The following is a 15,308-nucleotide window of genomic DNA, read 5'->3' as shown; positions in this document are numbered from 1 at the left end:
CGCAGATTTATTTTCCCTGCTGTAGCAGTGGAAGAACCACAGAGATGTATTAGAGGTATTTAAAAAAAAAAAAAAAAAAGAGCGAGAACAGCTTAAACTGCAGAGACTTATTTTTTGCAGGTGTGCACACATACATTCACATGCATGTCTGAACGTTTGATAAGGGTTAATAAGTTGCTTTGTAATGTTGGTTGGTGAAGAGGCTTTACAGCCTACAGTGCTGCATGCATTGAGATAAGTGCATGTGTTGAAAGTCCCCTTACAGAATAAGAATCCCAGCTTTCATCTAAGCCACTTTTATAAATCTAGTAATGCGCATAAGCAACCTTCTACAAAGCTTTGGATAACCAAGTGCCAGGAATGCTTTATCAATTGTATACAGGTTGTTTTCTTTTCAGCTTAAACCATTTCAAAGGAGACAAATGAGCCCTACTTTTTCCCCCGAGTATTTATTCTGAAGTCTTACGTAAATAAAGTCCTTTTGTACCTTAGACTAGGTCAGTCAGCTTTCATAAAATCATCTTCTGTTTTAATGTTGCTAGGCAACAGACCTACACTGTAGATCTTCCTGTATGATGATGTATTTAAGATTCTTCCTTAGTCTTCCTGACAAGGCTGTGTTCTGCTATTTAAAACAACAACAACAACAACATCTGGAAAAACAAAATACGCAACAAACAGTTGCAAAAACCTAGTGGATCTTTTTCCTCTGACAAGCATATTGCTTGTGAATGTGAAGTTACCGAATCCACTTGCATGTCTACTTCTGTTTCTAGAATTTCTGCTACATTTAAATACAGTAGAACCTGGATCATCTGAATCTGGATCATTTGCAACCCACTTAGTTTGCAGTGGGTTGCTAAATTAAGAACAGAGTTGCTTGCTCTGACTTTGTCAGCTGGAGGTCATCAGCAGTCCCCTTACATCTGAGTGGAGAAGGGAAACCCTTTGAAATAAGAGCTTCAGTAAACAGCTGGAGCATCTCAGTGGCTTCAGGCAGATGCTTGCTGTGTTTCTATGTGCTTCCAGATAGTTTGCAGACTGTACATGTATAGATATAAACTCAAACTTCTTGCATATCCAGAATGTTAATATATGTTACAGTAATGCATCAGAAGAAGGAATACACTTGTGTTTCACTGCTTCCCAATTCTTCTGGTATCCTACATTACTGCTGTTAACCTTTCATAGTAAGAGTTGGATGAGGATTGCTTCAGAGACAGCTGAAAAATAAGTTTATATTGGCTGTCTGAAGTTGTTTGTACTTACTAACTTAGGTTTTCCCTGTAGCAGTCCCTATGCCCCCATCACCTCCCAGCTTGGAGTATGCAAACGTAACTAACTTAAATTTTAGTATTCCATGAAATAAAAACAGTCTTGCCCACCATTAATTTCTGGATTTAATGTATTATGAGTGTATGTATTTGTGGTACATTCTGTTTAAGCTGAGAGATCTGCAGTATGTGGCTTGTAGATAATTTAAAGATATGAAGTTCCTGTAAGACCATTAACATGGTCTTGTTTATAATTTATTGTGCATTTCAAGTGGAATATTTTCTTTGTTTTATTCTGTCATCTTTGTTGATTCTTTCCAAAATGTTCCATTGTCATTCATTAAAATTCTACTACCTGCGTAACAATTGGGGAAAATAATATTGTATACTGTATGGTAAGGACATGCGCCTGTATCGTAAGACTGTACACACAATATTTTTTCCACTTAGCCTCAGTTTTTTCATTTACAAATTGAGTGAATAAATCTAACTATTGACATCTTAGGGCTCCTGTACACATGTGGGGAGCCTGTTCTGATGCGCTGGAAATCCAGCATGTTGGAGCAGACTTGATGAATCAAGTCTGCTGGACCACGGAAATTGATGCGCTCTGGTAGCCTTTTGCCTCATGTATATTAGCATCCACGTGTGTCTATGCTGAAAAAATGGCGATGGGGCACTTTGAAATAAAACACATTCAATGAGCTTTAGTTCAACACTCCCCACCACCACTTTTTTTTCAACGTGGGAATGCTGATATGTGACGTGGGTGCTTTTAATTAGTATGGCGTTCTAATTAAAGTACCCAGTGCTGCGTCCCAAAACACGTGTAAAAATGCCCTTAGTTGTGATCAAAGGCCTACTGCTTTTAGGCTAACATGATTAGAATATAATTTAAATTCTCTCTTATTTCAGGTTTTACACTTTGCTGGTGCTGTCTTCAGCTCTTTTTGGAAAGCCTCCTTTCAAGAATGTAATTGTAAATGGGCTAGTTCTTGCCAGGTTGGTATGTTAGTACATTCTTCATATTTATTGTAAGCAAATTATAATAATTCAGATTTGTTGTTATAGATCATAAATTAGAAATTCGGTTGTTTAGACCAGGGGTTCCCAAACTGTGATAGATTGCATACCACTAATTTAAAATGATAGTCTTAAGTACCACCAGCAATTTTTTCATACACATAGGTAACAGACTACGTATTAAAACAACATCAAAACCTTTAGTAATCATAAAACATTGTTTTATCAGTTACTGTACCCATATAAAACCATTGTAAATTGGGAAAAAAAACCCAGTGTAAACTTACCTGTCCAGAGATGCTTTTGGGGATGTCTTTAGTGGGAGAAGTGAGCTTGCTTGACGGAGCACAGTATTTAGATGTCTGGTAGGAGGCTGTGGGGGTGTGTGTGGGGTTTCGAGCCTGGGGAGGAGGGATCCTTGGTTGGGGGACAGATCAAGACCCACATGGTGAGGGAGGAAGTGAGGCAGAGGCTGGGGTGAATGGGACACTGGGGCTGGGATGGGTTGTGGGACAGCTGCGGGTGGATCGTCCAAGGGTGCTGGGGGAGACCTGGCTCCCCACCATTGTGCGTACCCCAGGGGAGGCATGAGGGGCATGTTTCCCCCAGACCTGTGTGTGAGGTGGAGGCAGACTGCCCACTGTGCACTGGGCTCTGCACCCTGCTGTTGCTGGCTCAGGAGTGTTGCATGATGCCACATACCTGTCGTGCTGGCTGTGCTGCATCCCCAGCCTGCCCAGCAGCGGAAGGCAGATGGTGTCCTGCACAGTTCCGGGGGCAGCGGCAGTGGCAGCGAGGTGCAGAGCCCAGCGTGTAGCCCGTCTCTGCCCTGCCCATGAATCTGGGGGGCAGGTTCCCCCCATGCCTGCCATGGGTGTGCACAGTGGCAGGAGCCCCACAATGCCCCAGGAAAGCCCCAGGCTGCCTTGGTGCTGGTCTTGCCTTGGGATGGGTGAGCCAGGGAGCAGTGGGCTGCTGTTGTGCTCTGTGCCCTGCTACTGTTGCCTTAAGAGCCATGCCTGACACTATGTGCCTGCCACCACTAGGTGGACAGTGGCCATGGTGCAGCCAGCATGCAGCAGGCACATGACGTTGCATGAGGCTTCTGAGGCAGCAAGGTGCAGAGCCCAGGCTGCAGTGGGCAGCCCACCTCTGCCCCGCACACAGATCCAGAGGACATGTACCCCACATGCCTCCCCTGGGCTGTGTGCAATGGTGGGGAATGCCCCCCCACCCCTGGATGAGCCACCTAGGTTCTGACCGTCCCACCACCTGCCCTGGGGCTCCATTTACCTCAGCCCCTACCCCACTCTCTCCCTCACCATGGGGTCCTCAATGTGCCCCCTCCCTTTTCCCCAAAACTGGCTGTGTGCAGCAGGCTGCTGCTGGGTTCTGGCGTGTGTGGCTCTTCCCCCTGGCCTTCCGCATACCACTCCCAGGTCGTCTGTGTACCACTGGTCGTATGTGTACCACTGTTTAGAAACTGCTGGCTTTAAACTTTTGGTTATACTTGTAATATATATCATTTTTGGCCATCACTTGTAACAGAGGAGCAATGTTGTTGTTGTTATTTATTTGTTAATTCTCCAAAAGAGACAAGCTTGTATATCCCATCTAGAAGTTAAGCCTGCTCCTTTTCCAGAAGTGTCAACACCCCCCCCCCATGAGCCATGAAACTAGTTAAATTCAATAAGAGAATGGGCTTGAGAGGGAAACAATATGCTTCAGTGCAGTAGGAAAGATAATTTTTTTTCTTATTTGCGTTTGGACTTGGAGTTTTGTATTTTTATAATATTGAATATGTTCTTCCAACTCCATGCCCTGGTAACTGATTGAAAGTAAATATCTTGTTTCTTTTCCTTCTGTATAGTTACATCTTCATTCCTCCTTACAAGATGAATCCTTCTGTGTTTGTAACTTAGCCAGTTGCTTTCAAGTTTTCTCTGTATTTTAGACTTGTTTAACATGCTGAAATAAAAGTGCCAGATGTCACACTGGCTAGGCCGACTTTGAACATATGATGATCAGTGTTGAGTTTGTCAGTATAATATATGGAAGAGTATTTGGATCTAAAGGGAAACTTGACTAAAACCTTTTGTATTGTGCATAACTAGAAATTTATACCCTGATCTTGGATTTTTTTTTCCAGTGATGGCCAAAAAATGAGCAAACGAAAGAAGAACTATCCTGATCCAATGCACATTGTAAATAGTTATGGAGCTGATGCACTAAGGTAGGAATTGAGTTTTGTTTTTAATTTGCAGACCTAATACTTAAGCTTTCCAGATTTTTACCAGATTTTATGGTAGATGATTGTTCATGGATTTTGATTAACCTCAGTAGGAAATTTTGTTCAAGATACTTTATGCTCCTTTGGCAAGAAAAATGTTAGAGATGTTTCAGAGGATTGGTTTTGGGTTACAGAGTCCTGAATTCTGAATCAACAATTAACTCTTAACAAATCGAGTAGTATTTGCAATTAATTTCAAGCTGATGGCTTTTGGTTAGTAAATGATTTGTGTCTGGCTCCTAATAAATGCGTGTCCGCTTAAGCTGGTACAAATTGGTATTGTGGTTGGCAATATGAGTATAGAGGTGAAGTACTTGAATTAAGAACCCCCATCCTAAGAGGTGGTTACTTCAGAATGGAGTTGTTGCACATACACTACATGTGATGAAACTTGCATTTTCTACTCAAGTTCTGCATTTTTTATGGAGAAAAAGGATTTGATCTTCATTGCCTTCAGCATGCCATTTTTCAGAGGGCCTATGTTATTTTAGAAAAGGAAAGCAAAAGGGCCAATCTGGATACCATCACATTTGAATATGATAAAGAACCATAATTGTGGGGGTGAATTCAGTTCTTTCATTAAAATAAAATAACAGAGGCCTGTAGGTAATTGGAAAGTAGCTCAAGTAGGTACAATGAAATAACCTCAAGCTGAAGGTTTGAGAAGTTCAACATCTTAAATTCTTTTTATTTTGTAGAGCAGAGTTGTCCAGCTGGTGGCATATAGGCTGCATTAAACCTTCAAAGGGTTAACATGTGGCCCAGGTGCTCCTGCTTGGCCACTCCACCTGCCCTCCCCTCATTGTACCATGTTTTGCTGTCATGTGGCAGCGAAAATTGGGGATGGAGAAGAGTTGCACACAGCATGGTCCTTGTGGCATGCAGCCTGTGTGGTTTGCAGCTTGGGACTGATGACCTATGCAGTATGTGGCCCTTTGCATCTCTGAAATTGGACAGCCCTATTGTAGAGAATGGACCTGCCATTTTTGAAGTTTGTATTCTGTGGTTTTGAATTTATGTGTATATACATATGCAATTAGAATTGCTTAGCTGTTGAAAACTTTACGCTTTTTTTCTATAAAATTGCTTTAATATCTATATTTGTTTCTTTTGAGAAGATTAAAGTCATTTTGTTTGCATGGCTTGAAACTTAGAGCACAAGCTATACTTTGAAGCCACTTAAAACAAACTATATTCCATTTTTCAAAAATGTAGGAGTAAATAATATTTTTTTTTAGTCCAAGGTAAAATCATAGATTTCATAGATTTCATAGATGTTAGGGCTGGAAGAGACTCTGAAGATCATCAAGTCCAGTCCCCTGCCCTGGGGGCAGGAAGTCAGCTAGAGTCAAAGGATCCCAGCAAGATAAGCATCCAAGCATTTCTTGAATGAGTCCAGACTAGGTGCCTGCACCACTTCTGGGGGGAGTCTATTAAAGCTCTTGGGGGCTTGGACCATAAAGACATTTTTTCTTATGTCCAGCCTAAAACAGTCTCATAGGAGTTTATAACCATCGCTCTTTGCTTTTCCTTGGGGCGCTCTGGTGAACAGACATTCTCCCAGATCCTGATGTACACTCCTTAAGTGCTTATAAGCAGCCACCAGGTTCACCCTGAGTCTGCGCTTTTCCAGGCTGAAGAGTTGCATGGCTCTCAGCCTCTTTTCAAAGGGCCTATTCTCTTGCCCACTGATTATGTGTGTGGCTCTCCTCTGGACTCTCGAGCTTCTCGACATCCTTCTTGAATTGCAGAGCCCAGAACTGGATGCAGTACTCCAGCTGTGGCCTTACCAAGGCCAAGTACAGCAAGAGGATGACATCTTGAGATTTACTTGAAGCATCTAGAGCCGCAAGCCAGGGTTTTGTTTGCTTTATCAGTTGCGACATCACATTGGTGGTTCATGTTTATCTTGTGGTCAGTCGTGACCCCCAAGTCTTTTTCAGCAGTGGTGCTACCAAGTGTACCACTGCTGAGCCTGTAAGTGTGCTGTGGGTTTTTTTTCCCCCGAGGTGGAGTACCTTGCATTTACTGGTATTGAACGTCATGAGGTTTGTGTCCTCCCACTTACTAAGTTTATCTAGGTCAGCGTGGATCCACTAGCCTGTCCTCAGGCATGGACGCTATGCCCCAGAGTTTAGTGTTATGGGCGAACTTGGCCGGTGCGCTTCTGACACCAATGTCCACATCGTTGATAATGATGTTAAAGAAAACTGGTCCAAGGACACAGCTTTGGTCGACACCACTGGTCATGGAGCGCCCTAATGATTTGCCTCCATTGATTGCTATTCTCTGGGTCTGACCTCGGAGCCAATTTCCCAGCCATTGTACTGTGGTGTAGCCGAGGCCACAGTTTGCCAATTTTATCATGAGGAGGTCATGGAATGCCAGATCAAAAGCTTTTTTAAAGTCCAGATATACGACGTCAATCTCTTCTCCCTTGTCCAGGTGATATGTCACCTGGTCATAGGAGACGAGATTGGTCAGGCAAGACCTACCTGTGGCAAACCCGTGCTGGCTGTCCCTCAGGATGTTGCCCTCAGCTGGCTTATCCAGAAGGGTTTCTTTGATCATTTTCTCCAGAATCTTACTGGGGATTTAGGTCAAGCTGACTGGCCTGTAATTCCCAGGATCTACTTTCCACCCATTCTTGAAGATGAATACCACCTTGGCCTTCTTCCAGTCCAGTCTTCAGTTACTTCATCTGAGTTCCACAATTTGTCGAATATTTTTGCCAATGGTTGGGCTATGACACCTGCCAGCTACTTGAGTACCCTAGGGTATAATCTGTCAGGACCAGCTGACTTGAAGCCTCTCAAGGTGATCCTTTATTAAATCAACACTGATGCTGGTTATAAATACGCCTTCACCCTGGCCGTCCCGCGTCTTGCTAGACAGGGTCCCATTAGACTGATGAAAGATTGACACAAAGCATCCATTAAGCAGGTTAGCCTCTTCCTGGATATCGGTTATTAGCTGTCCTGTTTTGGTTCAGCAGGAGTTCAGTGTTACCCTTGCTTTTTTTTCCAATTCCCTACATATCTGAAAAAGGACTTTGTCATCCTTGATATGTGAAGCCAGATGGAGCTCAGTTGCAGCTTTGGCTTTCCTGATCTGCTCCCTGAAGGTACATACTAGTGCTAAGTACTCCTCCTTGGTGGTAATGCCCTTCTTCCATCCTTTGTAAGTCTCTCTTTTGAGGTGTACGAGGTCCTCAAGTTCCCTGGTGAGCCCTTTTGCCACACCTTCCTCCAAAATGGGATGGCCATCCCTTGTGCTGTCAGGATCGCTCCCTTGAGGAGCAACCACTCCTTGGACTCCTCTTCCTGTCAAGTCGTGGTCCCTTAGGGCCTCGACAACTAGCCTCCTGAGCTTGTCAAAATCATCTTTCCTGAAGTTGAGGACTTCTGTATTGCTGACTGACTTGCCAGCTGTGCAATGGATAGTAAAGGTGATCAGCTCATGGTCACTATCGGCTAGCTTTCCATCGATTCTTAGGTCAGTAGCTATGTCATCTCCTTTGGCCAGTATCAGGTCCAGCAACACTTTACCTCTCGTCAGCATGTAAACTTCTTGAGTCAGGTAGAGCTCGTCCACGCATGTGAGGAAGCTTTGCGACAGATTGGATTTGGCTGAGTGCTCTTCCCTTGAGATGCCTGGGTAATTGAAGTCTCCCATGACACCAGAGCATGCAGCCTCAGCCACTTCCCTGGTGAATTCCTGGTCCAGCTCTTGTTTCTGGTTAGGAGGTCTGTAGTAGACCCCTACCATGATGTCCCATGTGCCACGTTTCTCATGTATTTTGACCAAGAGAGACTCCAGCGGTCCTTCCTGGGTGCCAATGTCAGTTTGGAGGGACATGTAGCTGTCTCCTGGCATTGGTGTATAGGCAGGCAGGTGTCCCACTGGGGGCCCCTGCCTTCCCTACAGATGGTTTTGGGGCTGGGGTAGGGGTGGGTTCCCTGAAGTGCCTTAGCCTGCTGGATTTCATAGACAAGGATTACCCACTGGGCTTGCAGTGGCCATAATCCCGCTAGCCCCCGGTGGGCTTAGTTTAAAGCCCAGTCGAGCAGGTCAGCCAGTCTGGCTGAGAAGAGGCTCCTCCCCAGCCAAGTGAGGTGGAGGCAGTCTGTTCCTAGCAGACCACTGCCTCTCTCACCAAAGAGCAGACTGATCGTGGAAGCTGAAGCCTTCATGATGACATCAGCACCGCAGTGTTTGGTTGACTACCTCACCCCGTCTCTCCCTCCTCAGCCCATGACCCACAACCAGGAAGAGCAAGGAAAAGACCGCCTGCCCCTCCCAACCACCTAAGCCTTGCTTCCAGCCCCCTGTAATCTCTTATGACATGGCTGGGATTGCTCTCAGCCAAGTCATTTGTGCCCATGTGGATAAGGACCATACATTAGTGTGGCACTTGGCAGCTTTCCAAAACTCGGTAAGTGACCCTCCACCCACAATAATTGCCCACCCCTGTGTTAAGGAGTTGAGGAAAGTGAGTCAAGGAAAACTTTAGAGGTAAGGAAGAGCTAGCTAACACTGGTTTCTAATTTTCAGAATTTGGGTCCCATTTTCTTGGGACCACAATGGAAACTAATACCTGCAGAAATAATATCACCACATGTAATCAGTTTTCAGACCTTTGATTTAAGAATGGGCAGTAAGTAAAAAATGGTGTTGCTGTCAGGAAAAGTTAACCCCTTTCTTTGCTTCACCACTTAGTTCCCTTTCAGTTTATGTCTACAGAAAATACAAAGTTAAATGTAATATGTTTGTGTTATACTCCCTAGTTTGTCAGCTTTGTGCTCTGAAGGCAAGACAACAAAAACAATGGCAAAGACTGCACAAAGATTTGGAATCTGTCAGTAGAACTGTTGTTGTAGATATTGTTAATTTGGTATAAAGCTGCCGTATACCTAAGGACCTACTCAATTTATGATTTTGGAGATTTGGTGGAAATCACAAAATTGGGCATTGTCCACAAAATCAGGCAATGTCTGCAAATAATGTGAAAACTGTCCCCTCCCCCCCCCCAAATAAACAAAAACTTATTAAAAATAAAATTCTGGCTCCCTAGTGGAAGTCAGTGGCCCTTGTGGCCGTGCTGGTCCAGACGTATGTTCAGGACGAGTGGTTGCTCCTCAAGGGAGCAATCCTGGATGCACAAGCAACATCTATCCCATCTCAAAGGAAAGGCAGCAAAAGGGCATAGCAGCCCCCTTGGCTTTCTAGGGAACCAGCGGACCTCCTGCATCTTAAAAGGAAGACCTACAAAGGTTGAAGGACTGGAACCACCACCAAGGAGGAATACTCTGCTCTGGTCCAGACCTGCAGAGAGCAAACCAGGAAAGCCAAGGCTGTGCCGGAACTCCAACTAGCTACAAATATCAGGGACAATAAAAAGTCCTTTTTAATTATGTAGGGAGCTGGTGGGAAAGCAAGGGCAACATTGGACCCCTGCTAAACCAGATGGGACAACTGACAACTGATGCCCAGGAAAAAGCCAACTTATTAAATGAGTACTTTGTATCAGTTTTTCACCGGTCCCATGGGACACCCCTGCCCACTGTGGGTCAGGGATGCCCAGGTGAGGGAGATTCCTTACTCTCCATCAAAGTTGACTTCATGAAGGAACACGTTGACAGGCTGGATACCTTCAAGTCAGCCAGCCCTGATTGTTTACACCCAAGGGTACTCAAGGAGCTGGCTAGCGTCATAGCTCAGCCCCTGGCACGGATCTTTGGGAGCTCCTGGTGCTCTGGTGAAGTGTCCAAAGATTGGAAGAAGGCCAATGTGGTGCCTATCTTTAAGAAAGGGAGGAAAGTAGATCTGGTAAACTACAGGCCCATCAGTGTGACATCTATCCTGACGAAAATCTTGGAAAAGATTATCAAAGAGGCCATCCTTGACAGACTAGCTTACGGAAACATCCTGAGGGATACTGAGCACGGGTTTGTGGTGGGTAAGTTTTGCTTGACCAGTCTTAACTTTAAAAAAGCCTTTGATCTGGTATCCTATGATCACCTCTTGGGAAAACTGGCTAACTACAGCCTTAACCTCACCACGATCCGCTGGCTGCGGAATTGGCTCCGCGGCAGGACCCAGAGGGTGGTGGTTGATGGAAGTCAATCTTTGTGGTGCGTGGTAACCAGTGGGGTCCCTCAAGGCTATGTCCCAGGGCCTGTACTTTTTAACATCTTCACCGATGATGTAGACATTGGTGTCAGAAGTGGGCTGGCCAAGTTTGCTGATGACACCAAACTCTGTTATAAAGCATCCACACCTGAGGACAGGAGGGAGATCCAGGCAGATCTTGTCAGGCTAATGAAATGGGTGGATGAGAACCTGATGGTGTTTAACACTGAAAAATGCAAGGTTCCCCACCTTGGGTGGAAAAACGTGCAGCATGCTTATAGGCTCAACAGTGCTATGCTGGTTAGCACTACAGATGAAAGGGACTTGGGGGGTCATGACTGACCACAAGATGAACATAAGCCTTATATGTGGTGCTGTGGCTAGTAAAGTGACCAAAACGCTGGCTTGCATCCATAGATGCTTCTCAAGCAGATCCCGGGATGTCATTGGTCCATTGTACTGGGCCTTGGTGAGGCCGCAGCTGGAGTACTGCATCCAATTTTGGGCTCCACGATTCAAGAAGGATGTGGAGAAGCTTGAGAGAGTGCAGAGGAGAGCCACGTACATGATTAGAGGTCAGGAAAACAGACCTTACGATGATAGGCTGAGAGTCATGGGACTCTTCAGCCTGGAAAAGCGCGGGCTTAGGGGCGATCTGGTGGCCACCTATAAGTTGTTATCAGGGATGTTCACCAGGATCTGGGGAAATGTCTGTTCACCAGAGCACCTCAAGGGATGACAAGATTGAAGTCACAAACTCCATTGCGACTGATTCAGGCTGGACATAAGAAAGAACTTCTTTACTGCCCGAGCCCCCAAGGTTTGTAATAGACTGCCGCTGGAGATGGTTCAAGCACCCACTTTGAACACCTTCAAGACACATTTGGATATTTATCTTGCTGGGATCCTGTGATCCCTGCTGACTTCCTGCCCCTGGGGCAGGGGGCTGGACTTGATCCTTTGGGGTCCCTTCCGGCCCGAATGTCTATGAAATCTGCCAAGTCGAGGGGTGGGACTGCCCAGTGGACAACGCTGTCAGCCAATCAGTGCTGGGGACGGGACCACCAGAGCCCCTCAGCCAATCAGAGACTCATAGATTCATAGATGTAGGGTTGAAAGGGACCTGAGCAGATCCTGAAGTCCAAACCACTGCTGTGGGCAGGAATGAATACTAGGCTTATATGACCCCTGGTAAGTTTGAGCTCATATTACCCCAGCTAGGTCATTATCAAGCCTCTTTTTAAAGACTCCTAAGGTAGGAGCCAGCACCACTTCTCTGAGAAGCTGGTGCAAGATCCTCACTGCCCTGACTGTGAAGTAGTGCCTCGTGATGTCTAGCCTGAACCTACTTTCAATCAACTTGTGGCCTTTATTCTTTGTTACTCCAGGAGGTGCTTGGGAGAACAGGGTCTCACCCATTCCCCTCTGGTCCCCCCCCCGGGTACGTTTTCATAGACGGCCACTAGATCCCCCCTCAAACTTCTCTTGTGAAGGCTGAACAGGTTCAGGTCCTCATAGGGTCTGCCCTGCTGCCCCCTGATCATGTGAGTGACCCTCCTCTGGACCCGCTCAATGCTGTCAACATCCCTCCTTAAGTGTGGCACCCAGAACTGGATGCAATACTCCAGCTGTGGCCTGACCGGTGTGGCATAGAGGGGGAGGATCACCTCCTTGGACCTGGTCATGATGCATCTGTGGATACATGATAAGCTGTGGTTAGCCTTACTGACTGCATCCTCACATTGGTGGCCCATTTTTATTTTAGAATCAATAATGGCTCCAAGATCTCTTTCTGCCACTGTGCTTTTGAGAAGGGAGTTCCCCAGCCTGTAGGTATGCTGATGGTTCTTTCTGCCCAAGTGCAGTACCCTGCACTTGTCAGTATTGAATCCCATCCTATTCACATTTGCCCACCCCTGTAACCTGTCCATGTCCAGTTGTATCCTGTCCCTCCCTTCTAGTGTGGCCACTTCGCCCCAAATCTTGGTGTCATCAGCGAATCTGAACTGGGTGCTTTTCACCCCCTTGTCTAAGTTACTAATAAAGAAATTGAACAGTATGGGTCCGAGGACCTAAGCCCTGGGGTACTCCAGTGCCCACATCCCTCCAGGTTGAAAATGGACCACCACCACTCTCTGGGTGCAGCTCTCCAGCCAATTTGCAACCCATCTGACTGTATAGGCATCAATGCCACAGTCGCCTAGCTTTTTAATGAGAATGGGGTAGAAGACAGTGTCAGAGGCTTCCTGAAGTCCAGGAAGACTACATTCACTGCAACACCTGCATCCAGTGATTTTTTGTGACCTGATCGTAGGAGGCTGCAGAAAGTTGGTCTGACAGGATCTGCCCCTAATGAACCCGTGCTAGTTGCCCTTGAGCATCATCCCCCCTGCTGGTCCCTCACAGATGTGCTCCTGGATAATTTTTCTCAAAGAGCTTCCCCTGGACTGAATTAAGACTCATGGGTCTGTAGTTGCCTGGGTCCTCCCTCCTCGTTTTTTTGAAAATGGGGACCACATTGGCCTTCCAGTCTTCTGGCACCTCGCCAGAGCACCATGAGTGCTCCTAAAGCCGTGCCAGGGGCTCCACAATGACCCCTGCCAATTCCCTTGGCACCCTGGGCTGGAGAGCATCTGGACCTGCTGATTTTGAACATGTCCAGCCCCTCCAGAAGTTCCGTAACTCGGTCCTCCCTGACCCTAGGACTCAGGCTGGTACTGTCACCTCTTGGGCTCGTAGGATCATCTCCTTGAGGAATGACCACTTGTCTTGGACACCTAATTCCCCTATTCTCTAGGACCGCAATGCCTCTCCTACCAATCTCCTCAACTCATTGAAGCTGGCCTTCCTGAAGTCAAGGGCTACTGCCTTGCTGCAGGCCCTAGGCATCCTGGACTTGATAGTGAATTCCAGTAGGTGATGTTTGCTATCGCCCAGGCGGTCAAGGACCTGGAGTTCCCTCACCAGGTTGTCACCTGTGGCCAGGACCAGGTCCAGTAGGGCATTCTGCCTGGTGGAACTGTACACCTCCTGGATTAGGTGGAGATATTGTATCTCAGCAAGGAACCTATGTGAGCGTTCAGACCTGGCTGACAGCTCCTCCCAACAAATGTCCGGGTAGTTTAGATCACCCATGATGACCACATATCTTGACTTAACTGCCTCTGCGAGCTGACCCAAGAATTCCCTGTTCAGCTCTACAGACCACCCAACCAGGGGGAAGTAGACCCCCACTGTTAAGTCCCCTTCCCCGCGACCCCCTTGTATTCTTGGAGCACTTCAGTCTGCCCCTCCTCTGACCCCATCCTGTTAAGTGTTTACACGTATTGCTCTTTGATGCAGAGCACCACACCCCCGCCTTTTCCCCCTGTTCTATGCCACCTGTATAGTCTGTAGCCTCTAATGTTTACTGCCCGATCTGGGTTGTATCCCACCAGGTTTCAGTGAGCCCTACTATGTCTGGGTTTGTATTAGCTATCCAGAGAGTGAGTTACTCCTGCTTATTCCCCATACTTTGATTAGTGTAAAAGCATTACTTTACATTAGTGTAAAAGCATTTAAGGCCTCCTATTGGTGCATTCCACCCCCCCACCCCCTCCGATTCCTGGGACTATCCAGACCCTTGTCACTTGTCACTTACCTGGGTATTTCTTGTACTCGTCACCTGTCTTGGCTGGGAGGTATCCTTGTGTCCTCCTGTGGCCCCATCCCCTGGTGAAGCTAGTTTAAAATACACCGTATGAGATCAGCCAACCTGGAAGAAAAGACGCTTTCCTTTAGTGGAGAGGTGAAGCCATCCCACCTGAGCATGCCCCCCCCGTGCGAAAATGCGGGTCGTTGTCCAGGAACCCAAGGCCTGCCTGGTAGCACCAACTCTGAAGCCGCTGGTTGACCTCACTGATGCAGGCTGCGTGTTGCTGTCTGCATCTACTCACTGGGACAATAGAGGAGAATACCACCTGTGCTCCTGTTTCCTTGCGCTTGGCCCCTAAGGCCTTGTAGTCCTTCATGATGTGGTCTGGGTTGCTCCTGGCCATGTCATTCATTCCCATATGGGTTAGGACCATGGGGTACTGGTTCAAGGGTCAAATGAAGGCCAGGATCCTCTCTGTGACATCCTGAATCCAGACCTTCATGGTGTCGGGTTGGCAGATGGGACCCTCCATTCCCCTTAGGATGGAATCTCTGATGACGAGGACGTGGCATTTCTTCCTCCTGATGCTCCCTCTCTGTGCATTCTGTGTCATGCGTGGAGTGGCACAGTTCCCACCTGGAGACCATCCTATTCGTCCTTTTCCTCCAGGGCTGCCAGGGTCTTGTATCTGTTCCCAAGCTGTACCTGCGGAGCCTCCACCACGCTAGCCTGAGCAGCCCTGGTTCTGGTTTCATAGTTTCTAGGGTTGGAAGGGACCTGAGCAGATCATCTAGTCCGACCCCCTGCCATGGCAGGAAAGAATATTGGGGTCAAATGACCCCAGCAAGATGTTCATCTAACCTCCTCTTAAAAGATCCTAGCCGCCCTGACTGTGAAGTAGCGCCTCCTGATATCTAACCTAAACCTACCCTCTGCCAGCTTGTGACCGTTATTC

General features: G+C 46.8%; 1 protein-coding gene across 1 annotated transcript in view; it reads left to right on the top strand.

Annotated features, from left to right (window-relative positions):
- The window catches only part of IARS (isoleucyl-tRNA synthetase), a 213,973-nt gene that overhangs the window by 106,457 nt on the left and 92,208 nt on the right, over nt 1–15,308 (top strand). Inside the window, exons 18-19 of the mRNA XM_019537053.1 lie at nt 2,190–2,276; nt 4,447–4,530. Of these exons, the coding sequence (XP_019392598.1) occupies nt 2,190–2,276; nt 4,447–4,530 (171 nt within the window). The remainder of the gene's footprint in view (nt 1–2,189; nt 2,277–4,446; nt 4,531–15,308) is intronic.

Source organism: Crocodylus porosus, unplaced genomic scaffold (assembly GCF_001723895.1).
Source record: "Crocodylus porosus isolate Cpor-Errol unplaced genomic scaffold, CroPor_comp1, whole genome shotgun sequence".
NCBI lineage: Eukaryota > Metazoa > Chordata > Crocodylia > Crocodylidae > Crocodylus > Crocodylus porosus.
The sequence above is the reverse complement of the archived record's forward strand: the minus strand, read 5'-3'. Positions and strand labels throughout refer to the sequence as shown.